This window comes from Strix uralensis, chromosome 4 (assembly GCF_047716275.1).
Source record: "Strix uralensis isolate ZFMK-TIS-50842 chromosome 4, bStrUra1, whole genome shotgun sequence".
Classification (NCBI taxonomy): Eukaryota; Metazoa; Chordata; class Aves; order Strigiformes; family Strigidae; genus Strix; species Strix uralensis.
The window spans coordinates 95402553-95428953 of NC_133975.1; the positions used below are offsets into that span (position 1 = coordinate 95402553).

At 48.6% G+C, this 26401-nt stretch overlaps 1 protein-coding gene across 7 annotated transcripts in view; it reads left to right on the plus strand.

The window, feature by feature from the left end:
- The first annotated feature begins 16174 nt into the window (after positions 1–16174).
- Positions 16175–26401, plus strand: part of ACTN1 (actinin alpha 1) — a 92774-nt gene continuing 82547 nt past the window's right edge. For all 7 annotated transcript variants that reach the window (XM_074868060.1, XM_074868053.1, XM_074868055.1 and 4 more), the window contains exon 1: positions 16175–16390. In XM_074868060.1, coding sequence (XP_074724161.1) covers positions 16286–16390 — 105 coding nt within the window. In that variant the 5' untranslated portion in view covers positions 16175–16285. The remainder of the gene's footprint in view (positions 16391–26401) is intronic.

Below are 26401 nucleotides of genomic sequence, written 5' to 3' on the forward strand. Positions count from 1 at the left end.
CTTTAGCTGGGCAGAGCTGCAGTGGTTTCTGCATTGCTAGTGTGATTAAAATGTGGTAAAAACACAATCCAGTCTCTCAAGCCAGCAGGTAGGATGAATAAGAGAGTGTTAGTGGAATCATGCTTTTTTGGCCTGAGTAACCTGATCAAAACTGGCCCTGCTCTGAGTCGGCATTAGACCAGATGTCCTCTGGGGGTCCCTTCCAACCTGAATTACCCGATGGTACTCAAGAATAACAGACTCCTACTAGTCTGCAGAAAAATTTGTCCTGATTTTTCACAGACATTAAACCAGAATGAGATTCAAGCTGCTAATGCCTTTTTACATGATAAGCCCCGGACATGATGTGGTTTTCTGTGGTTTTGTTTTTAAGCAAAACACGTGGAAGCACCCAGGGCTTCCCCTGGTGCAGAGCTCCCCATCAGCCAACCCTCCCAGCCCTGCGGCTCAGCCAGTCCCTCCCACCTGGTGGCCCATGCCTGTGCATGTCCTCCCTGAGGGCAACACCCTGCAGCGGTGCCCTCTTTCCAAGCCTCCCCGTTGGAGCTGGAAGGAGTGAGACATGTCTTTAGCTAGAGATTAAAATGCAAGACTTGAATTTTTCTCAGCAGGACCGAGTGTAGAGCAAATGCTGCTTCTGTTTTTCCAGCAGAGGTGGAAGGCAGATACTGGCCCCGTTCCTTTTTCAGGGCATCCATCCCAGGCTTATCTGAAAATAGAGGCCTACACTGGGACCAGGCTAGCCTGAATGTCATCTTGTGCCTAATAAAAGGGGATGGTGCAAATCTGAGAGTGCGCTAGCACACACGGCAGCATGGGTCTGTGACCAAGGGACCCCACAGTCCTTGCTTTGAAACATCCGCATCAACGGTGGCCATGGAGGGCTGGGGGTCTCTGGGCTGCTTGTGTGGGCAGAGACCAGAGAGACACAGACCTGCTGTCAGGAGGGACGAGTTCGCTGCAAGGAGGTTGGTACCCTGCTGAACCAGGCTGGAGAGTGGTGGAGCAAATTTTTCAGCCATTCGCACCCATCTCTAAGTTCTCCCACCAACGCTCTGGCAGAGCTGAAGTCTATTGATGTTTAAGAAGCTCTTGGAGCTGGTTTCTTCTCTCCGGGTGTTCTAGATGTATGCAATACGCTGTGACTATGTTCCCAGAAACCTGTTGGATGGGCTGAATTTTGTAAATATAAATGCTAAGTCACAGATAAATGAACAAAGCAGATAAGCAGGTACAAGAGAAAATGGTACTGTAAAGCCAAGGTGGTCCTCTTCTGTAGCTTTATTTAGGAATCAGGAAGATGCCAGCACTCAGTCCTGTTCAAGGCAATGGTAGTTTTGCTATTGGGCATGCACAGTTTGGACTGGGCCCAGACTCTCTTTCTCCATCTCTCTTTTTTTTAATTGCTCTTTCCATAATTACTGCTATTGTTGTGTGTAGTTTTTTTTCCCTTGTGAAAGTTTTTATTACTTGTGTGCAAAATCTATGATGCAAATGGGAGTCACTCCCAGAGTGTGCCCAAGGGCTGGGGTGCAACTACCCTGAGATGGGTTGTGCTGCAAAATAAGAAGGGTCAGGGGACTCTTTCCAGACCAGTTGGCATTGGTGAAGATGTTGTGCCATCGCTGTGCTGCAAAAGAGGTACAAGCACTGTCAGCTTTGGTCATGCCCCAAAAGAACCTGCATAGTTGGGCTAGGACTCGCCTCTCCTCTGTGGTGGTCATACAGGAGGGGTTGGGCTTTCTCCAGTTTTGGGCTTTCTCTATGTGAAAGGTCTGGGCAAACAAGGAAACTGGCCCCGGAGAGGAAACTCAGCAATTGCATGCTGCTGACAAATGTCCAGAGACAACAAACCACGAAAGCATGGAGCAAATGGGGAGTCTTGTGCCCTCTGCTTTGTTTTTCACTTGTAGGGATATCAGGTGTCAGGCACAAAGAGACCAAATGTCTGCAGTGATATTTACATTTTATTTTTATCTAAAGCAATGTAACTTATGGCTAATTTGCTGGTTTAAGAAAACAGAATCGGAGAGGAGTGAGGTTATTTATGTGTTTCAGCAAGACCCACATAGCCTGTTCCAGCAGAACTACAGTCCCAGCCTAAGCCCCTGGGCAGAGGGGATGTGCGTGTAGATGCCACCATGCTTGGGAGCTGCAGTCAGCTCTACTATTAGCAGCCACTATTTGAGCATGTTATAAAGTGATATTCCAGTAACCTTAAGCTCATATATTCTCTGCTTTCCTCCCACTTGAGTCAAGCAATTGTGCTAAACTGAACTCAGTGCAAGGTAGGCCTGGGTAGATTTCAAAATCTGAAATGGAGCCTTGCTTGAGACAAGTGATAGAGAAGTATTTATATTTATTTTCTACCATGTCAATGTGTACTTTTTGCATTGCTTGTCATTCAAAGAATGGCGACTTAGGAATCCAGAGGGATGGAGGGGGATGTTTGGTTACTTTTTTGCCTTAGCAGAAAATAGTCCTTGAATAAAGAGCCTGGAAATATGATTAATCCCAAAGCTGTATGTTTCAGAAATTATGAGTATGTGGAACAGGGTCTATGCACAGACTTATGATGGAAATTGTTTCCCAGTTTTGTCTGCCAAGAATCACAGGGTGCCCCAACGAGGTGCTGTCAGGACAGAATTTAACCAGAACTCCTCAGCAAAAACCCTTCATCAACCAAATTTGTATTTGTGTACTGCTAGGGCTGAATTTGGCACTGCCTTGGCAGAGGTTTGCAAATGGATAATTTGCATGCAAGTTCCCTTAGGTTCTTAGTCAAATATTCACACTTTTTTGTTTTCAATTTCCATTATCCTTCAGAGTACCAGGTACTCGAGGTACTTGAGGTACACTTAGGTACACTTGGATCTGAAAGAAACAGAGAGAGGGGTTAAAATATGTTTCATTGGCTGTGGATGGAGGTCTGTCAGAGGAGAACTAGAATTGTGTCTCTAAGAGCATATTTCTGGCTCTGTACCTAAGTTGTCCATGAGCATTAGGAAACACAGAACTGTGCCTATTAGTAGTTGTAATGATTTGCAGTAGAAAAGAATATATTTCACTGTATTTCACAAACAAATATTGTCAATTCATTTTACACAATTGCCAGCCCTCTTAATTTTTTCACATTTTCCCCTGCAGAAACTACTTACCATTCAAAAAGGAACAAACTGCCTTTATAAACAGACAGGCAGACTACGCCACAAGGGTTTTTCTTTTATGTGGGTGTTGCTATAGAGAAAGACAGATTATAATCTAGGGCTGTTGCCCGTGGGGTATCTTGAGAACCATCTAAATTCATCTATGACAGCAGAGGACCTGGAATGGGACCTCATAAGAAATAATCAAAATATTTCACAAAATCTTAGTATCCTGGCATTTCCAGTTCCTCTCTGCCAGACTGCAGCGCTGTGAACAGTGTATCCCAGAGATGACGGGTGTCAGAGGGGTGTTCAGAAGAACAGGACAGTGTCACAAACTCAGACCCAGAACTGCTGAGTCTTACAGTAAGACCAGGTCACTTTCTTTCTCTTCCCAGGCTTCTATTTTCATCACTATTTTTCAAAATCCTGGCTGATGCAGTACCTGAAAGATGCTCTTTCTAGCTCAACCTTAGGAGGGAGGGTAGAGAGCGCCTGTGCCTCTTTACCACAACAGTACAAGGAACCTTTCCGAGGCTCGTGCTTCATTAGCTCAGCTTCTCCAGCTGTAACCATTCGGGTGCAACGTACATAACCTGCACAATGATTACTGCAAGAGAAAAATCCTTGATGCCTTTTTCTGCCCCAGGGTCTGTGCACTGCCATCAACCATGGGACACTTTCTGCTGGCTGCAACTATAACTCTGTTTCCGAATACCTGCAAGCTCAGTTATCACAGGAATTACTGCAGTAAAAATACCCTGTGAGATGAGATAATTTTTTTTTAAAAAAAGCCAATGATGAGTGATTAGGGGAAAGAGGCCAGCACACTGACCATGTGGCTCATTCTCGTCATCTCTCTTTTTGACAGATGGGGGTGTCCTCACTTCTTGACCAATGACTTTGAGGCAGTGGTACCTGCTTGGGGTCAGCTTCTCAGAGCTGTGGGTATAAGCAAGACCTACTAGGCTGCATATTGCCAAAATTCTAAGATGGAGGAGGAGACTATCATAACAAGCATCTTGGCTGGAGAACTGACCTTGTCTGAGTGGAAGAATGCTGCAGTCAGGCATCAGGATACACAACAGCCACAGGGCCACCTCTGCAGGTGAGACTGGCTCACTTCTTCCAAATGACAGGTTCATTCATCTGGAAGATATGACTCCCATGAGGTAGCACATTGTTGCTTGGGGATGGGGGGACAACACTTCAGCCTTTAGCCTTTAGCCTTCCTCTGGCAATTTTCATAGAAATGGACTCCAACTTTTCTCTGCAGAATGAAGAAAAGGAGGTGTTTGCCATCCAGTGTGTTTTGAGCCAAGGTTTATGTAGGACAGACGAGATGGGACCAGTGATTCAGTGACAGAGGAGGTGTGCCTGGCACATATCAAGGCTGCAACAAGCTCTTCCCAAGGCCTTTCCTTGCCCGGGGTGAAGGGGGAGTGAGTCCCACTGTGTCAGTCCCAAGGGTAGAACCCTGCTGCCTATGATGGGGCTCCCACTGCACCCCTAAAGCTGCCAAGCTCTCCTACAGCACTGCTCTCACTAAATATATAGGGTCAGAGACCCACTGCATTGAGTCTCTGGCGCACAGGCAATAGAAACTCAAGGTACAGCAGTTCTTATGCTTAAAAACCTCCACTTTATAGCAACAGCAGCATGAATGGCTATGAGAAGTAGGGAGGTGATGGTCCCCCTGTACTCTGCACTGGTGAGGCCACACCTGGAGTATTGTGTCCAGTTTTGGGCACCTCAATACGAGAGAGATATCGAGGTGCTGGAGCGAGTGCAGAGGAGGGCAACGAAGCTGGTGAAGGGCCTGGAGAATAAATCCTCTGAGGAGCGATTGAAGGAGCTGGGACTGTTTAGTTTGAGGAGGAGAAGGCTGAGGGGAGACCTCATCACTCTCTACAACTACCTGAAAGGACATTGTAGAGAGGTTGGTGCTGGTCTCTTCTCACAGGTAACTGGCAATAGAACAAGAGGGAATGGCTTTAAACTGCAACAGGGGAGGTTTAGACTGGACATTAGGAAAAAAATTTTCACAGAAAGAGTGGTCAGGCAGTGGAATAAGCTGCCCAGGGAGGTGGTGGAGTCACCATCCCTGGATGTGTTTAAGGGTCATTTGGATGTGGTGTTGGGGGAGATGGTGTAGGGGAGAACTTTGTAGAGTAAAGCTGATGGTTGGACTCAATGATCCCAAGGGTCTTTTCCAACCTGAATGATTCTGTGATTCTGTGAGTTTGCTGATGGCCACGGCAGGGTTGTTCTCCCTCTCAAACACCTACGTGCTCTGTGATTCCCAGATCCAGGCTCCTGTTGCCCCAACAGGCTGCCTCCAGGTCAGTTGAAAGTGCAAGTGCTGAAACCCCGTCCACTTCTGCCCTGTGAAGAGGATGGGGTAGAGATGTTAGGGGTATTTTTAGCCAGGAATAATGATGGTGAGTTTGCTGTTGGCCGTAACACAAGAGGAAGCCACATCTTCCTTTATATTAACAAGTGGCTCTCCTTTTTCAGCAGGGGAAGACCCAGGGAAGCTGTAAGGGCAGCTTTCACTTTCCAGAGAGGAAAGCACCACCACTTTCTGCCTGTGTGCTGGAGGGCAATATAGAGCAGCGCATCTTGACCTAGGCAGTTATTTAAACAGTGCAGATGGCTGGAGCAGTCAGCCCACTCCCAAACTCCCCACCCAGCAGTTCTTCTTCTTGCCACTGGTTTGGTCCTCCACTTCTCAGCTTCGGTCCTAACAGCCTCCTGCTCCAGCACAGGAGAGAGACGATGGACTCTGCAGGACGGAGGGCAAGAGGAGCCGCCCCGGGGGGTCCAGTGCCAAGCAGGAGGTGCAGGCCTGGGACCCCCCAGCCAGTGGGACGATATCACCCCTGCTGCCACTCAGCCGCCACCATGCTCCATACAAGGCTGGAGGGTTTTCACCTTTCCTTCCCTGTGGCTGTGCTGGGGGGGACGAGCCGGCCAGCCCACGGGAGCCAGCCTTACCCTAAATGGCTGTGAAAACCTTCAGGCTCCTGGCCAGGCACCCTGGGGCCAGGCACAGCCCAGGGTGGGGGAAACCTGGGGTCAGGGGGTAGCATGGCCCATGAGGGTGACCAGGGGCTCTCCACTCTTGTCCCCATACCAAGTGCTGGCCACCGCTGGAGCAACACAGAGTGGATGACAGTGAGTCCAGTCCCCAAGTGCTGCAGTGATCCAGCTTGTGCGCATCTGTCCTGTCCACAGGCACCCAGTCAGGTCACCAGCTGCTGGGCTGGATGGCAATTGCACTAAACCCCTGTTTAAAGCTTCAAATGATGTCATGCAAAAGTCTACAGTTTGATTCCCCAGGCATCCCTCACGGGAGCGGATTTGTCCTTTCCATGACAGGAGCGCAATTGCGGGGAAGGCCTCTGCTTGATGCCTGCCCTGCCAAAAAAAAAGAAAAAAGCCAAAGCAGCATTTTCTAGATTTTTTGCTGATCTGAAGGTCAGGAAAGAAACATGTACCCACAGGGTATTGATTGGTCCAAAAAAAGACATGAGAGAGTGATGTCTTGACAGGTGGACTTCAGGCTTAATGTGAGGTCTAATCCACAACTTCATATTGTTTATTGTTCCTCAGCCCCTTCATCTCCTTCTCTACTATTGAGGAAATAGCTGAGGCTTTCTCAGGGAAAAAAGAAAAAACCAACATATTAAAAAGCAGAATATTTAAATGAAGAGCAGGATGGCCTGGGAGGAGCTCTTAGGGATGGGGGAGGACTTGTTTATGGGACAAACTCTCTAAACAGTGAAGACAACTTCTGAGCCCTGGCCCTGACTGCTGGGCTACAGCCACCGAAAGCACAGGCAGGGCATGCAGAGTCAGCAGCCCAGCCTGAGTGGGGTGGTGCTGGGCTGCTCCCAGAGCCTCCTTCCTTTGGTCTGAAAGTGCCACTGTCTGCATTGCTCATATCCCTCTTCACTTGCTGTGTTGTAAAGCTAGTTTTATGGTAGGCTTGGAAGGAAGGCACAAGCAGATAAATAGTCATGGCTCAGAAAAATCAGCAGAGGCAAAGCACTACAAGGAAACCCAGGGCTTACCCTGCTGGTTTGGAGCCTCCTCTTACAAGCAAAATCACAGGTGTACATTATGTGAGAAGATGGGGAGGAGGGGGAAATCCTACTAGAGAAGAGATTAAAGGAAGCTGGGGAGAGCAGCTTACCTAATTTGCTTGCTGAGTAGCTGCCCCTACTGTGTGCTGTTGGTGCTGCCCAGCAGCATCTTCCTCACTTGTGTGTCTCCTCCAAACTCCATTTTACAGCACTGCATGTATTGTTTCACAAGTGTCACCTTCCTGACAGTGAAGCTACTGCAAATATAAGGGTGTGAGGTTTGCTGCTGCTTCCCAAATAAGAAGCTTTTTTGATGTAGGAGGTAACTTCACACTACGCAGTTTGTTTTGAGGTAGCTGTGCACAGTTGCTCCCGCCATACAGAGAAGAAACAGCAAGGAGAATGAGCCAGTTAAGAGAAAAGCATAATGAACATGAGATGATTTTCTGTGCAAAAGCATGCATAACCCATAGCTGCTGCTGTGCAGCAGTTTTTGCTTGTGGAGCACAAGAGCTTAACCTGCTCTGCGGAGGCAAGCAGGCTGCCGACCACCCAGGTGCTCCCTGCCCCCTCCAGAAAAGTGGGATGAAGGGGCTTCTTCAGGCAAAGCCCTTAGCCACCCCTCCTTGCACCATGGACAACTTCAGGCTCCCACAAGTGTACTTTGGGAAGGCAAGTTAATGGAGCGGTGGCTTTGGGCTCAGCGTGTGGGTCCTGCTCCACTTCCGAGACAAGTCTGAATTTGGATCCCAGCCTCACTGACTCAGCGTCGTGTTCCCCACTCACTGCTGGGCCACTATGTGCTGAGAAAATCTGGTGTGCCTGTAAGGCTGTTGGTGTGTTTTTCAGCTGTACCAACCACTTTTCTGAAAGGAGTGAGCTCTTCCTCCACACCACGCCGTGCTAAGCTGTGCCACTTCTGCTGCTGGTGGAGGCGGGTGGCTTGGCATGGTACAGAAGACACCAAAAACCTGCAGCTCAGCTGTTCTCCCTGCTCTCCCAGGGCAGCATTTGGAGCACTAGATGATATTACAGGAGCCTCGATTAGCATCCTGAAGACCACAGCTAACAGGTAAGAATTAACCCACCCCTCTTCCCCTAATTTTAATAGCACTTGTGTTCTGTTGGTGCACTAATGATGAGGGTGGGCCTCCCTTCAGTCATATGGATCTGCATTTTCTTAGCCCTTTATAAACTATCTGTCATTGTGGCCTCATACCCAAGCATGGATTGTGAATATAGTTTTCAGTCTGATGTCACTGTGACCCATCTCGCTACTGAAATAATCGATGCTAAAAGCACGAGGAGATGTAAAGGCCATGAGAGGTGCATTTGAAAAACCAAACCTAGGAGTGAAGCATCTCTCTCAGCATTTGGAGTACAGATGCTGCATTTTACTGGTAGCTGTAACACAAAGAGAACTGCCACTTCCTTTATGAGAGAGCTGCAAGTGGATTTAAACTGGTTTTTGTCCATGTAAGTGTACATAAATGTGTGGCTGCATTTTTTTCCCACAGCCCCTTTCACCTTAGTCAGCTCTCTTGGCTGAGTCAAGTTCCTGCTGCAGTCGTGCTTTACACATGGGCATCTGATGGGACTGTCTAGGTCAGGTTCCATAGGTCCGATTTTACATTTTTAAATCCCTGCAGCTGTAAATGCTTTTCTTCCACCGTTAGTCTTTTTATAACCATGTCATGTTGCTTCATGGTACTGTCTTACCCTCTGAAGCTGACTGTTGCAGGGCTATAACCAGAGCTGGAGGGGATCCCAAAAGATGACACAGGGTTCATCCTCCAGGCTCTTGGTGGGATCAGCTGTCCAAGTTTAGCCTTTCTTGTAGCTGTCCTACTTGTTCTTTAAAGCCTTCAGCAGCTTCCTTTGGTGGCCAAGTGCTTTGCTATCCTGGCCATTTGCAGATTCTTTGGTGGCTATGGCAAATGGTGTACTGTCTTCCACTTTGCAGTAAACTTTTCCATATTTGAGGTCTGCTACTGCATCTCACTTCAGTTTTTTTCTTCCCTAGACTAGACGAGCCTGCTTCTCTCAGTCTTCCCTCAAAGGTCGGGTTTTCTAGACCTCTGAGCCTTCTTGTTACTTCTCCTTTGGACTCTCTCCAACTGATGTGTATCTTTCTTAAAAACTGGCACCCACAGCCAGACACAGCACTCCATCCACAGCCTCACAAATGCTGAGGGGAACAGAAGGTTTCATTCTCATGTTCTACAAATGACACTGCTGTGTATGTGCACTTCTGAGCATGGATTTCCTGGGGGAGGCCTGAGAGAGCTGCAGCTCTGGGATTACGTCGGCCTGCATAGCACACATACCTTGCCATGTTGCTGCAATTGCACAGCGTTCCCTGGCCGCTCACAGTACAGCCTGCTCTAGATCTGTTGATATCTGTTCTTCTGTGTTTGCTCTGCATATATAACTAGTATAGCCTCAAAAGCAATGCAATGCAAAGTTATGCCATCTCACACCATGAACTCCTGCAGCAGCCACCTAGAATCAAAGACTGCAGTAGATGCCTGGCCTGCATGTATCGTATTTTTCATTGGATCAGATTTCTACCATTCAACACCCTCCATGGTTCCCCCTATGGGATCATCCTAGGCCTGCGTCATGAAGGCAGCAAAAATAGTGAGCAAATGAACTTCACGCATGATCAGGTCTTACACCAGCGCTCTGCAGGCGCTGCATAAGCAGCCTGTCAGGGATGGAGGGGCCGCGTGACCAGAGCACTGAGCTCTCTGTAATCCCCTCCCGAGGCATTATCCTTGGCAGGCCCAGTGTACGCTGGAGCCAGACCCATGGTTGCTTCAGATATCCTGCAAATCTCCCCCCAGGCCCTGTTCTCTTGTGCAAAACTGCACCATGGATGGATGGATGGAGCCTGGGGTCTCCAACTGGCTACAGACCGCTGACACAGCATGTGAAAGCTCGAGCAAGCATCCCCAAAGCACTTTGCTCTAAACATACCTGAGCGTAGTGGTGGTTTTGGTCAAGCAGGGATTGCTGACACACTATTGCAACAGCTGTAACCTCCTGTTGCATGCCCTAACTGTACTAGCTGTAACTGCAACAGACCCAGCACGTTCCAGAGCAGCGATAGGTGGCACAGCAATGACTATTGCTGCCCTTGTCAACGTTAGACTCGCAGGTTAGCAGCAAGGAAGCTGGTGCAGCATGCTGTTGCTGAAGTGCGACAAAGAAGCTGCCCTGCTCAGAATAAATGAAATGTTTGTTGTCTCTCTCTCCAGAAAGTCATTCCAAGCCATGGAAAGAAAGGGGTTCTGCTAGAAAACAGCCTGAGGGTACCACTGTACAAGTGATGTACTTGGAGATGGGGGAGGGCTGTTTTTTTTCAAGCACTGTGCTAGAAAATGGCAGACTTGCAATTATGTAGAACATCAAAGTGAAGGGAAGGGATTTTAAGTGAAGTTTTTAAGCTGGGGCTAAATAATGACAGGTCTGAGGGTTCAGTGACTCTCTCATAAGAAAATATTTTCTGTGAGGGCAAGGGTGGAGCTGGAAAGAGACTAATCCTTGTGCTTGCCTTCCTGCTACCATCTTCCCGCTGTTCCCTTTCACAACACTTGCCTCCAAAGCTTGTCACAGTTGCTCCATGGCCAGTTTTGGTGCCTGGGAAGTGAGAGAAGCAACAAATTCTGCCTTTTGCATCTGCAAGCCATGGACACATCATCAGGAAAGCTCCATTCAGCCAGAGAGTGAGAACAAGAGACTCAAATCCAAGTGTCCCCCTTGGTGGCACCAGGAATGAGCCAGCCTGGATTTCTTCTGCTGTCTCCAGAAGTAACCAGGTTCTCCTGATTTCTCACTAGCTTGGCTGTGTGGAAGGCACAGGCTGGCTCTGCCTTTCAGAGCTCTGCTCATGGAGGCAGGTACCTGTGGCAGCCCCTGCTGCACTGTAGCTTCCCCTGTGCCTCAGGGCAGCCTCTTCCCCTCCAGCTGCCTCCACCAGAAGAGACTGCACAGAGCATGGCCTGGATCAAGCCTTTGGTTAGGACATAGATATACTGGCTGCCAGGGATTTGTGTGCTTATGGTCTCCAATTTGAAGTGTGTTCTCTTCTACACTTTGACCCATTCCCTGCCTCTTGTAGGAACATGGAAAATGCTGTTGTCTTTAGCATCTCTGGTCCCCGAGCCTCCTTACTGCTTGGGCCAGACAGAGGTACTGTGACAGGCTGTGAAATGGAATGTGCTTTAAAGACGAACACAGAAAACCCAAAGGGCTGAGCAAACAAGCCCACAAAGACCTGCACCTCAGTATAGGGCAACTAGCAGGTAAAACATGAAAACGAGAAGCCCTGACCATGGGTGACTGACGGTCTCTGTGCCCATGCCATGGAATAAGGATGCTAACCCCACTGAGGTGATCGCTTTGTTGTACAGCATGTTTCATGGGCATCTAATGTGACTTTGTAGGTGAGGTATCATGGGATGATTTTACCCTTCTACATATCTCTGCAGAACCAGTTCAGCAGCTGCTCGAGCTGAGCCTGCTTCACTTGCACATGATGCTCCTGGGCACTTCTGAGCAGCAGACACCTTCCCCTTCAGGGGTGAAGGGAGGCAGCAAAGGGAAATGTATGGGCAATGTTGGTCACGTACTCACTTTGTCTTGCAGGATGAAAGTAGATACAATGGGTATGTGATAACAGGAACATGGGACTGGAGGTATAATTCCTGATTCTAATGCTGTTCAAGTGACACTGTGAAAGCAAAGGGAGCGATCTAGGGTATATTCTGCTAGAAAAGCAAAATCAAGTTTTTTGCAGGAGGAAAAAAAGGAATTTTCACAAAATGACATGCTTCAAACAATATTAAGCAATTGTTTATTGTGTGAAGACAGCTCTGTAAATCACTTTGGCCTTAAAGCTCATGCTCTAAACAAGCACAGCTGACCCCCAGTCAGCAGAGGATGATATAACACCTTCTTTGGGTACTTGTGCAGTCCCAGAAGCCACATTACTTCCTGGGTGCAGGGCTGGGGAGCCAATTTTGGAAGTTCAGGTAAATGGGGAGGGAAGTAAAGGGAAAGAGGACTTAGCATGGTAAGGGCAGAGTAGAAGAGGAATACAGTTCAGGTGAAGAGGCCCTGAAGGAGGAAGATGTTTCATACATGGGAGCTTCATTCAGGGTCCTTTTTTCTCTCCTCCAAACACAGCATCCCTGCCTTGGTTGTTCCTTTTTTTTTGGCCTCGCTTCCAGCTATCCATGGATGACCATGGCACTTATTCCATGCGTTCCTTAAAAGCATGTTTCACCCAATCTCTGGGCAGGAGCTGCCCCCTCCCTAGTCTCCCATGCAGCATGGTATACCCCACTGAACTCCACCAAATTAAGGTCTGCATTTCAGAGGTGCTGAGTTTTTACTGGTAATGTGTCCTGGACTGGGGAAGTAGAAATGATGAAAATGTTGAATCCTTTACTGTAAGAGCCCAACATGCAGTTCAAATTTAAGTTGTAAATCCCAGAGCTACAAAGTTTTTGTGTATCTGCAGAATGTAAGTGTTGAAACTTGGCTGTGAGACTTCCCAAAACAGAAGTCAAGGGCCACTTCAACACAGCCTTGTTCATTGTTGTACAGTGACTGAGCTCACCTGCCGGGCCTCATTACAGAAGCTTATGGATGTTCTTGGCAAGAAAACAGATATCTCCCCAGGGAAACTCATGACCTGTAGCTAATATGCTAAGCACAAAGAGAAAGAGCAGAAAACAGTAACCCGAAATACCCCAATGCCCTCGGACTCCTTCCTCTTTTCATCTGTCACAGGCTGAAAAAGTAGGATGTTCATCCAACCATTCCCATGGTGGCTCTGCCCGCTGCCCTACAAAAAGCCCACTCTCCCTTCGTTGGATTGGAAAGACCTTACTGGAGACCCACTTGGTCTGGCAAGGTTTGAAGAATGCCCAAGGAAATCAGCAGCAATCTTGTATGGGGGAGAAGAGAATTCTAGGAGACTAAATAAGGAAAACCAGAGTACTGATGTGGTTACAGGCATCTCTCCCATCAGCAGCACCAGCTTCTGTAGCTTCTGTTGCTGCTGTGCCTCCCTCTCCCATTGCAAGCTCATCTCTTCCCCTTTGTGGTGCTGGTACTATTCTTCACAAGGTCAAGAGTCAATTGGGTCTGGGAACTATCCCAAGTTTAGAAACAATCTTTTTTTTTCCCCTCTCTATTGCCCGTAAGTTCACGAAACTCTGGCCAAGAACACTCTCCTGCTTTTGTTAAGGAGTCCGTGAAAAGCTAAGTCTTGGAATGAGGTTAGTAGTGAAAAGTTAAGATATTTCCCAGAAATCCAGGCAAGAATTTTGAGAAGTGAGGATCATGAAGTTAGAAATACAGATGGCAGGGACAATTAGGAGAGAGGCTCTAATACATTAGAAACCTCAGAGTTGCTCTTGATTTTATTACATTTCATTGCACTGATGCTATACATTAAATCATCTAATCCATCCTCTACCCTGTGCAAGAAGAAAAAGGTAAATGAATGGGATATTGGCAATTAATAACATTTTTCTATTTATAGTACTACTAAGCTCTGTAAGAGAGATCACTAGGTGTATTTTATACAGCTAAGAATAATAACATTACGACTATGGGGATAGTTGCTTTGTAACTCAACTCCAAGGAACGAAAGAGGCAGCATCCAGAAGATTCAGCCTCAGAAATCTACCACGTCTTAGGGCTTGGATCTCCATGGTGCTGGGCATCTCCTGGAAAATGCTGAAAATCCTCACTCACTGAATGGCAACTGAGACCTCTCACCACATTTGGGGAGGTGTGTAAAGTGGCTTTCAATAATAAGGTCTTAAAGTACAAGGGTGGGGAAGAAATGCAATAGGACCCCATGCCTTAAAATACAAAGTCCAGGACTTCTCTCAATGAATGTGTTTGCTTCTCTACTCCCTTTGTATCCCCAGATCTTGACAATTCCCATATTCTTCCAGATTCCTCAGGTTAGAAGTGTCTTGATAAACAAGAAAAACTAGAAGGTAGGAAAGCTTTCAGACAGATTTGTTGTCTTTATCATGTGATCAGGCTGTAGCTGTTGGTTCATAATTTCTGTTACTGGGTGTTCATCAAACAGTTGTAAGAAATAAAAACTAGGCTTTTCTCTTCAAACCCTGATGATTTACATATTTCCACAATGTAAATTCCTCCACTCTGCTTCTCAAAAACCAGCGATCATCATCTGCACCTCTCTGCAGTGCGGAACGGTGGGGGAAGTTTCTTTCAAGTCTGTGACCAGCTCTCCAGAGTGACAGGACTATTTTGCATTCCTCAACACTTCATCATGAAGCGCATCCAGGAGGATTTCCAAAGTGCTGGGTAGTTCTGCATTCCTCAGATCTGGCTCCCCTGAGCTGGGATGCCCTGAGTGGCCTGGTTTCCCAAAGGGTCTCCAAACAGAGACATCTTGCATTGCTTTTGAAAATCATGGATATTACTGTACTTACATATTTAAATAATCTTTCTGCCCCAAGTGATGCATGGCAGGGTAAATACAAGTCTCTGAATGGTGCAGAACAACTCTGATAACTGTATTTGTGATTATAATGTCTGAAAATGTACACAAGGAGCATCATATGACACAAAAAGACCAAGAACCATACAGAGCATCTGTCCATTATGGTCTACGCAGTTATTTATGCCGAGAAAGAATATATCCAATTTCACCTCCAATGTTGGTAAGAAGAAGAAAACAAATTCCTCTCTTTTGGAAGAGGAGCTCACTGGTGTAATTGGGGGCTAAATCCTGCCTGATGTTGTGCATTTCTGCTCAATTCATCCTGATGCTTTGCAGCATCCTTCCAGTCCATTCTCAGCATCCCTCTCTCCCACATTCATGGGCCACAAACTCCCCGTTTCCTCTGAATCTGGATGAACTAGGAAACGAGCTCACTCTGCCCTGGTTGGTGTGGGGTGGCATTTCTTTGGGCTTCCTCTCACTTTTGTGAGATACCATCCTGCTTCTCAGACTACCAGTAGAAACTAATAACGCTATTGTCATTTTTTCCCCTCGACTTGTTTAACTGACAGAAACCTGTGTCAAGCAGTTGTGGATCAGTATACTCCTTAACGGTTTGTGTTTCTCTCCAAGGAAGCTGCTAGATGATCCAAACGCACTTTAATTCAGCGTTTCCTTCTAAAACAGGATATTTGTGGGCAGGAAGCGGTAGGTGTGTCTGGGAGGCCTTGGTGCAGCACGGTGCACACTGGGTGGCTGTGGCACCCCATGACTGCAGCTGTTGACTCCTGACTCCAGGTGCGAAGCCTCGGCCACCAGCGCTGGCAATCCTAACCTTGACCAGCAGTTACCAGTCAGGAACAAGAGAAAATAGTTATTTTTTGGCATCCTAGGTGCGGGCACACCTGTGTGACCCTACGATGAAGTTGTATTTCCAGTGGGGTGGCGGCAGGACTGCAAGGGTGTGACCGAGCACCCTCACTTCGGGGCCGGGAGGACGGGCCACCCGTTGTGCCACACGAAAACATCCTCCCAGTGACAAAACGCTGCCCCCCTCACTGCTCAGCCGTCCCGCCCATAAGGTCGGATCTGTGAGGGGCCCGCTGCCGGTACGGGCTCCCGCGTGGAGCCGTCGAGAGAAAAATGCCCCGAAAGCGGCACCGAGCTTCCCCGCACGGCCCCGGCCCCGGCACCTACCGCCCGCTCTCAGCCGCCGCCGCGAGGCGAGGCGAGGCGAGGCGAGGCGGGCCGGGTCGGGTTGGGTCGGCAGTAGCCCGCCTATCGCGACGGCCGGGTGCCGTGACGGACGCGCAGGACACGCAATGAGCGCGGGCGCTGCCGCCGGGCAATGTAGGCTCGGCCGCGGGTGATAGCCAATGAGAGACGCGGGGGCGGGCCGCGGGCGGGGGCGGGACCGTCCCGCCCCCGCGGTGCTGCGCGCGGCCGAGGCGGTGAGGTGAGAGCGGGCGTCGGCGCCGCCTGCTCGGGCTGAGCGGCCGCGGGCCGGGCACAGCGGGCAGCTACCGGGACAGGCCGCCGTCACGACAGCAGCCATGGATCACTACGACCCGCAGCAGACCAACGACTACATGCAGCCGGAGGAGGACTGGGACCGGGACCTGCTCCTCGACCCGGCCTGGGAGAAGCAGCAGAGGAAGGTGGGCGCACCCTCCTCCCATCCCCTCCCCTCACACGCACACACACCCCGCGGGGCCGCCGGGACCCGGCCCCGCCACCCCCACCGGCCTCGGCGGGGCCGGTGCGCGCCCGGCCGGGGGCTGGCGCTGCGCGGCCTGGCGAGGCGAGGCGGCGGGCCCCGCGGGGGCGGGCGGGGCGGGCAGATGATGGCGGGGCGGGAGGGGAAAGGTGCCGCGGCGGGGGGGGGGTGTGTGTGTCCCAGCAACAGATGTCCGCCCTGTCACCGGCGCCCGGCCCGCCACGGCGGGCCCGACCCGCAGGTGCGCCCAGGCGCAGCGGGGACCCCGGGGGGCGGTGGCGGGGCCCCCCCGCAGCCCCCGTCGGCCGCCCCGCTGCCCGCGCCCCGGCCCCGCCGGCCCGGCAGCGGGACGGTAACTGCCTTCTCGTTTGAATGGTGTGGTTTAGGGCAGGGCTTGCGCGGAGCTCATGTCCAAAAATGGTAACATTCAGCCCTTTTTTTTAAACCGAAAGGGTGGCGGTGGGGAGGGGAGCTCAGAAGGAGCTCCAGCCTCGCCGCTCTCTAGTTATGTATTTTCTTTTTTTCCCTCCTCCTTTAAACCAAAAGCATCCTGTATTGATCACTCGGGAATGCTAATTCCCCGAAACATTTCCGTTTTAGTCACTTCATCAGACAACAATGAAGCAGAATTGGAGACAACTGCTCAGGCTAACATGGCAGGGGCACCTCGGGGTGCAGCGGGCTCCCGCTGCTCTTCCCAGCCACTCACTTGTTCGCTCTGGGCAGGCGATTTGGATCGCGCCTTGCTCTGCCTGAGCTGCGAGCAGGCAGGAGATTCCCCAAAGCTTTCATGCTAGAGGGGAGGATATTGCTCACTTATGCATAGATGATATATTAATACATAATTATACATTAATACATAATAATATTAATGTAACCCGAGGTGCGGGGCTTCCTGTAAGGAGCTGGTAGCAGCTGGGAAGGAGGGCACACCAGTGAGAAGACTCTTCTTCCCCTTTAGCCCCTTTCCTTTCTCCCTTCTCTGCTTCCAGATGAAGGCTTTTCAGGTTCTCGTGTTCATAGCTGTCTGAAATGGTGCTACTGAGAAGTCTTTCCCCTGGAGACTGATGAGTTAATTGAAGGTGATAGCTACAGAGCTGCTGTCAGCGGTTTCCTGCTTGGAGGGACTTGGGTGGTGAGAGTAGACAGCATGAGAGTTAAAGCACACAAACAAGGGCATTCAATTGAGAAAGAGTTGATGTCGTTTGAGCCTACATTTCAACAAAGGAGAAAGAGGAATGTAATCTTGGTCTGGGGTGTGAGTGCTGGATGGCTTATCAGAAGACCGGGCTCTACACCTCTGAGGAGGAAAGTTTCTTCCTTTTCAAAAGATCCCCCTGGCTGCGATCTGTATCTCCAGTCCTATGCCTGTATCTGGCCAACACATCTAAAAACAGCCAGCAGGGCCCAGAGCAAGATGGGCAGTGTTGCTCACAGGCTGAGGGGAAATGATTGTCATGCCATGGGGGTTTTTTGCCTTTCAGTGTGCAGGGTGACACCGACTTGGTTGTCGGGAGAAAGAGCTGAACCTTTGGAATTAAAAAGAAGTCCCAAACCCCAAGTTGTGGTATGTGCGGTAAAGGCCATGCTCTTTCAATATTACCTCCTTCCAGGAGATTTTAAGTCCTCTTGGTCCTATCACAAGAGGGGGACAGAGAGCTACTCTGTTAACTTGGGTTACTTGTGCAGAGGAGGGGAGAAGCTAAGAGGGAGTTTTAAGGAATTAACACGTCTGCTTCAAAATAATCCAAGCCAATTTCTTCTGATGATCAACTGCTACCAGTTGAATTTGATGTGCTGGGTGTGACTCCAGCCTGCTGAACGGGAGGGCTCCATATAGTTAGGTGTCCTTCTCTGATGGTGCGGTCACTTGGTTGTTTCCCTTCCTGCCAATGGACAGCTGAAGCTGTTCCCTTCTGCAGTGGGTGCAAGCTCATAATTTTATTGTGACCCACCCCTCTGGTGTCTGTAGGTAGGAAGATCAGGTCTGTGAGTGATGGCTCTTCCCAGCTGCAGCCCGTCAGGCTAATGCCCCCTCAGAGGGATCAATGACTGGACCCCAGCCTGGACAGGCTGTGCAGTTATTGAGAAACAGTCTTGTTCCCTTCCCTGGGGTCTGAATGTGGCCAAAAGCCCTGCTGGGGTCTTGTGGCTTGTTTCCTTCAGAGGTGGGGAGATAACAGTATCCACCAAGCATAAGTCTGGGATGTATGGTATAGTAAAACTGTCACCCCTTCTTACCTGTGAAATTAAATCATTGCAGTAATTAAAGTTAAATGTTCATTTCTGTACATGTTAGTTAACAGCTTACTGAGGTGAACTGAAGAGATACATGGCTCCCAAATAGTCCTGTAGGCTTTCTTCAGGCTCGGTCTTTCCTGGTTGACTCACATGTTTTAGGTTTTCCTTCACCTAAGGAATAGCTAGAGAATTTCTGACAGAGGAAATCTGCCTGATTTAAGTACTAAATCAGACAGTACTAAATCTGATTTAAGTAGTACCGAATTATTGTCGTCATTATTGTTTATAGCACTGAGGCCATCCAGTGAGGCAGACTTGAAACTTTCGTGCTCCAGCCCTCTCTGGGAGGGGAGACAGCATGTCTGAAGTGGTGGCATGGCCAGTAATCCAGTGAGCAAATGTCTGTGTGAGAAGTGGCTGTGTCTTGCTGGCTGTTTCCAACCCAGCCCCTCATGTCCCAGCCCAGTAAGGCCCTGGGGATGGCTGTGCCACAGTGCTGTCCTGTGTGGCTTTGCGCAGCTGGGACTAATTGAGACTTGGGAAGCAAACAGTCTAGAGATGTTGCTCAGGGATGAATTGAATCCAGCTCCCCTTCTCCTGGCCGCACAGGCTCAGCAGAGCCCATGGCAGGCGCTGCTGATTTTTAGTAACAGCCTCAACAGGCGCTGTAAGGATGACAAGCTTGCTGAGTTTTTGGGAGCTGGTTCGTCTGTTTCCTACCTGTGCTGAGAGGCAGATATGACAGCCTTTACTGTCTGGGATGGTGCTTGAGATATGTTCTCATGAGCTGCTTTGAGATGGGTAAATAGGTGAGCTGCAGAGTGAATTTCATATTCAGAGGGTGAAGCTTGGCCTCTTGAACATGATACAGAGAAGAGACACTAGTCTCTCACCTCTTCCCACCTGTCCCTTCCTGAGAAGTTACTGCTTTACAATGTAGAGATAAAGTGACAGTTCCTGGGAGGAAAGCAGCTTTCCACACAAATCGTATTTTTCATGTCTAGCAGAAGAGACTCTAAGAGGTTTTAAAGAGCTCGCCACAGCATTGCTATTCATAAGCGATAAAAAATACAATGTGAAGAACAAATTCATCTACTTCTTGCTTGGTATAAGCCTCTGCACAGCCTTTTGTGCATGAGCAGGGGGTCTCTTCTGGGGTTAAAATACTTTCCCCTTTGCACTGTTGAACTCGTCTCAGTAGTTTCTTCTAATAGCCTTTTCTTTCCTTTCCCTCTCTCTTCTTTCCTGTCTGGAGTCAGGCCTCAAAGTAGCACTAGCCAAGGCATAACAAGATTGATCCTGCTGTTTCCCAGTGTTAGAAAGCAAAACTTGCAATGGTCTCATCTAGCTGTCGAGATGGGCAAGCTTGCCATGTAAAAAGTACGTATGTGGGTGTTTACTGACCAAGAGATTGTCACTTGTGCCCACGAGGACATTTCTCCCTCTTGATGACAGATGGCCAGCTGCAGTGTTGAAACGTTTCCCAAGTCACCTGGGGGCTTTTGGTGAAGGAGCTGAATTTGGCCTTGAGGGACTGGGTGAGCCCCTTGGTGTTCAGCATGCCTGGCTTGTCTCTGCAGGTGAGGCGAAGGGTAGTGGTGAGAAGGACGACCTCCTGCCACTACCTCCTGAGTGTCCTAGGGAGGTCAGGAATGGCACTGGGGTGAAGCTGGTGCTGCTTTGAGTGCTGGTAGGGGTCAGCCCTTGGGCCCTGCATGCAGAAGACTCTCCTGTTGGCCACTCTCATTTCATGAACTGGTTGCTTCAGGTGCACCTTGTTCAGGGTTTATTTTACAATCTGACCTGAAGCAGCTTGTCCAAACTGTAGAGCTGGGGGGGAAACTTTAAATGTTGAATTGCTTTCTGACCTGACAGCTGCGGTCTTGACAATATGAGTAGGAAGCAGTGTTTGTTTGCAGCATGTAGAAGACAACCATATACAACTTAAATGCTGTAAAGAATGATAGTAATGCTTTTCTTTTAAAAAAATTAAAAAAAAAAATTGATGAAATAAATGTGCCTTGTCTTTATCCAGTGCTGCTCTGTCTCACTAGGTTGGCATTTCTGTGGCAATGTGGCAGTAAATGATATCTCTGGCTGAGAGAACTGCACGGTTCAGATTCACAGTGCTGCTGGAACAGTGATAGCACAGACTTTGGGAGCACTTTTTCTGTCTTGAAGTACTTGCTAAGTACAGTTATTTGTGAACTTACAGAAATTCCCTGTTAGAAATGGTAGTCTCCCAGACCGCTCTTGCTGCTCTGTGCCATGCACTGCATGTAAAGATACAAATAAATACAAGTGTAATCCCATAACTTAAAAAGCCATGGGTCTTGCATCCTTCCTGAGTCTGCATCCAACAGGTCTTACTGCTCTTCTTATGATTTGACTTTTGCTGTGCTAATCACCTCTCTGTTTGAGGTGGGGTTGTTAATTACAGAACGCACCCGTTGAACAGAGCCCAGGTCTCTCATGGAAACACCTCACCTCCAGGCCTGCTGTTAGCATGCTCAGATCAGGTGGTATGAGTGTGACTAATACCTCCAACAAAAAGTCACAATCACAGCTTCCTTTTCCCTTGGCTTAAGTGTCCTCTTGTCCAGACAGGTTCTCTTTTGAGAAGGGTATCTAGATTTCCAGAAAGTTACAGCTGTGGTAGCTGCTGTGGACCCACATAGAGGTGTGATACCACACCTAATGTGTAGTTTGCTAAAATTTCTTTCAGTACCATCATAGATTCAGCCGTGAGGTAAATAAATGTGCATTATTGGTGAATGTACAGCATCGAGTCCCTTTGCTCCCACTGTGAGTGACACTGTGTAGTACTCGGTGGGCCACAGCAAGGGATGGTCCTTGTGTGGTCTTCACAGTGTGGGTGTGCTGTAGGAAAGGTGGCCCTGATGCACCTGAGGATCCTCTGTGCCTTATTTTGCACCAACCAGTATTGATACAGAAGCAGAATGATGAAATTCGTAAGGCTGCTTGCTCAGCTGCTCTTTTACAGTCAAACAGGCAGGCAATATAGGTCACCAGATATCTCTTATCTTTCATATCAAGCTTTTGTTGTTTAACATGGGTAGCTTATTGCCTGATACTTGCTCTTCAAAACATTGAACTCAAAAGTTGCTGTAGGGGGCTCTGGAAATATCTGGCTTTGTAGATCAGTTATTTGTCCTTGAGTGTGGGAGCTGCCTCATACTTTCTGTGATCAGGTTTTGTCAGGATGTGCGCTTGTGGTTTTTTTAACAAGAACATTATTATTCATTGTAACCTCTTGGTGCATGATGAATGAGGCATGTGCGCTTCACAGTGACTTACCCGCCTATTCAGCATCCTATTTAAGGGGGGAAACTAAGGACAAAGTGGGAATGGGTTAAAAAGGAGACTGCATGTTCTTTGGGAGAGGCTCTATGACAGATCTCAAGGATCCACTCATGCGAACACATACTCACCAAACTGTATTGAATTTCTCCTTCTAATCCTCTAGGGAAGGGTGAAACACCTCAAAAGCATCCAGCTACCAGCTCAGTGATGTAAAGTGTGTCTGTCTGGGGAATTTCTTGCTGACTGCTTCAGGCAACCGCTTTAAATTCTTGTGCATGTGATTTGGTAATGACGTTTTTGCTGTGCGTAAGTGCAAAGGCTGGAGAGGATAACATTGTTTTCCTCCCTGACCTCTTGCAGTGCTCGGTGGTGTAGCTTGGGGTGTCTGGTATGCCACATAGGGCATCTTTAAGCAGAAGCTGTTTGGAAATTTCAGTTTTCTTGGCTGTCTGGTGAGAGGTTGTCCCCTTAAAAGGAAGCGGGTGCTTTTATATGAGGTGGTGTTGTCTGGCTATGAAAATCAAGTGTAACTGGATGGTAGCTGTAAGAATGTGGGCCAGTAAACCTGTTCAGTAAAAGTGTTTGTGAACACTGGGATCACATTTTTGGAAGCTGTGTGTATTACAGTGGAGACCCAGTGAATGGTACCTGCTCTTCCCAGCACTGAAGTGACCACCATGAATGGTAGTAATACACTCCCAAGCTGCTCCTGCTGTAGGCATCTTGCTCTTCTCAAGTGTGCTGTGTGAGAGCTGTAGTTCTACAGCCTAACATCTCATGCATTTTTAACTGGAAGGAGGAGCAGGGTTCAGTTGGCCTCCCCGACCAGGTTGTCAGCCTGTGTGCTTTTCTGTGCTGCCTCACTGGAATCCACTTAAGACTTTGGCCTGGAATTCTTAAGGTTGGCACAAGCAGCAGTTGCAGAGATGGTGAAAATTTGCATGGCTGGGCTGGGGAGGGACTGAGAGCGTTTTCCAGCTGCCTTTGGATTATCACTGTTGTGCCTGACACTTAGGCTGTACTCCGGGGTGCACTTACGCTAGCAGAGGATGGCTGTGCTCTTTCTGACGATGAGGTGCAGAAAGCAGTCACTGTAGAAAAGAGGCTGGAGAGCTGTCTGGGGAGACATTGGGAAGCTGCTAAAATACAGCACATACAGTGGACTGGTCTCACTTTAATGTGTTGCATCTGCCCCAGGGGCTTGCTGGATGTATTGCTGTGATTTTTTTTTTTTTTTAGAGGTATTTTGTACCGTCTAAGCAATGATGTTTGAGGAGTATGGGGGACAGAGTGCAACAGAGTTTACTCGTCTTTTATGTAAGAACGTAAAACTGATTTTTTGCCGTATGTGACTATTGGAAACATGACGGTTACCATAAGGAATGTGCTTCGCATGACTTCTACAAATCTTGTATAGCAACGCAAGACACTCTTATCCCCTCAAAGCCATAGGTGAACTGTGCATGTAGGGAAGAAAATATGTGTAGTATGCTTGGCAACTACTAGGTGGGAAATCATGACCTTAGCAAGAAAGGCAATGTCATCTTTTCTTCAGAGGCATAAGACTTGTTCTAACTCTGGGATTTTGGGGCTGAAGCATGTTACACAGAACTTGGATCTGTTGGGGTGAGTTGGTGTAGAGTGGTGAGATGGGCTTGTCAGCAGTAGGACCTTCTGTCTGGTGGTAGTCATGCCAGAAAAGTCTGTTTTATTGAAGTCTGTGGAGCCCCCCACTGCTTTATTTTGACTGATATACAGGTTCTCACTAGAATCACCCAGACCCCTGAAACAGAACTGGGGACTTCTTGGGCCAACCCAAAAGATGCTTAAGTGAGCAAAACCACTAGCATGAATATGATTAGTAAAAAAAGCTCACTTCTTGTTCTCCTCCTGCTGTTGCCTTCCCTGCTCTTGTTCCCCCACTGCATGAGAGCAGAACTTGGTCATAGGGTGTTTGTGGTGTGACCTGGCACCAGTTTAACCTCTTGGCTCCCTATTAGGCAGTAAAGCAGAACCATTTTTCCCCATGTTGTTTTCCTGTCATGTCTTTCCTGCTCAGCTGGCAATGCGTGTATCCTATTGGTAAGGCCTGGATCAGGCCTTTGCAAGCCAACTCTTGCACCAGTACTGCAGCTGGCTGACCTCTGGCCTTTACCTACAATTGTCCTCTCTTCTCCTTCTGCCAACTCTGTTGCTGCTTTGAAGCACTACAACATGAACAAGGCTCTGCAGAGACCTTCTTCGCCCTCAGTGCACTGAAACAGCTGCCATTGACAGGGCTGGGGTATGCATGAATAAACAGAGGGGACTTTGGTCTCTCATCCAGATGAATCCCTGATTTGTCATTCTATCTGTGTAGACTGAAAGCCTCCTGGAAGTGTGTTCATCCCTGTGGTGTGGGAAATGACAGCAAAACTGGCCTTTCCATTGTATTAGAGCCAAGATGGAAAGTGCTGGCAGGTGAAAAGGCTGTGTCTTGGCTATTAACGCTCACTACAGTGGACACCGCTGATGTTAGTAGTCTCCATATATCACCTGTCTGTCGCTCAGATTGGAGTGGTTTTAAGTAGATCTCTGAATGACAGCAATCCAGGGCTTCTGGGCAATCTTACAGAAACACACCAGTGTGGGTAGTTGATAGGCAGGTGAGGCTGCAAGGCAGACTTCTTAAGCAGCAACTTGTTCCCCATCCTCTGAAATGGCTTACATGGTCAGTGGGAAGGCAGGGATAACTTGTGTATCAGTTAGTTGCTTCTTTGGCAGTCAGGTTGACTTTGCAGTGAGCGTGCATTACTGCTGTGTAGGGCCTGTCCTTCAGGAAAGCACAGGTGGGCTCTGCTCTTGCATCTTATGTGTGGCCCTCATTTTCAGAGGGACCCTTGTGAAATCTTGTATCTCTGAGCTGCACAGCACAGTGTGGATGGGCAGCCTGTTAGTTCTGCTCCATCCACGAGCAGAGTGCTGGATGGCCAGAGAAGTTTCATGAGGAATACTCATGCTTTCTTTTACAAGGCTGAGGACAACTCTCCTGTCCTACAGAGGTGCTGAACCAAGGCCAGTTGGCAGCGGAGGAAGGACTTCTGCTTTCCGTGGCTTTTGGATCAGGCAGCACTTGCTACTCCTCGCTGCAACATATGATGCTAAGCACTCAAACTTCACTGCTGCTGTAAATGGAAGTTGTGCTGTTTACATCTTTGCTCCAGGAGCTAGCCCGTAAAGGCCTCTGAGAGATGAGGGAGAGCGAGAGAACCATGTATGGTCTCTGCATCCCAGCAAGTGCTCTTTTCTTCATCATGGAAAGTGATGTGTACATCCCTGAGCCCTGTTTCCTAGCCAGATTCCTTGGCTCTGTAGCAGCTGAGTTTCTCTTGCTACCAAGTGTACTTACCTGTGAACCTCCTCAGTTTGTTTAAATCTTCAGTAGATTATGAGTTCTGCTACTTAAATGTATTATCCCCAAGAAAACTTTAAAATTTGGCTCTACAGGTGAAAAAGATGCAAGTTAATTTCTTAACTGCTCAACAATGCCAAAGAAAGGGTACTTTGTTTAAAGCTGTTTAGACCACGTCTATGCCAGGGTTTATCACAACGGAAAATACTTAATTTCCTAAGGAAAACTTTGATTACAGCCAAAACAGTTCCAGCTTTTTTAAGCATATTTATGCTTCCGGGTGAGTTTCCTACATGTCTTATCTGGTTTGGGAGCTGTGGAGATCTCCCACCGATGAGAGCAGTAGCTCAGATGCAAGGGCGTGGTGGGAAGAGGAGCGTGGGGGTACGTTTGTTCAAGCCTCTGCCTTCCCTCTAGCTCCACTCACAGTGTTGCTGTACAGGAGGAGGAGCATCTCCAGAGGAAGCGTCGGTCTTGGCCACACCTGGCTCCATGCACAAAGCGAGACCTTGCGCTTCATCAGTGCTTGCTCATCAAGCACCTTTTGGCAGCAGCGCTTGCAGCGGCTGCACCACGCAGAGGAGGCTGGGTGGGGGCAGCGGGGGAGTACATTCATGAACACGAACCAGTCTGTTTCAAAATGGCTAACGTGTGGAAACTTGCCGTTTCCCGAGGGTTTTGTTGAGCCGTTGGGGAACTCTGGCCAGGGATGAGACTATTTCCAGCTGTGGTGAGCCAAGTGTGAACTCACTCTGGGCAAGATGCCCAGCTCCACTGGTTTTCTCCTGCCAGAAATCCTCACCCGCCAGCCAGTGATACCAAACTCAGTTTCTGCCAGTCCTGAGCTGAAGTCCTCTGAAGGGAGAGGAGAATGAGGAGACTAAGCAGGGCAAGATACTGCTGAGGAGGGGGTGAGGGGAGGCACTGAAGAGCTTGTGCAGGGGGCATGATGGTGAGCTGTCACCACCGAGGGGTGGCTGTTGTGGGTGAGGGGTG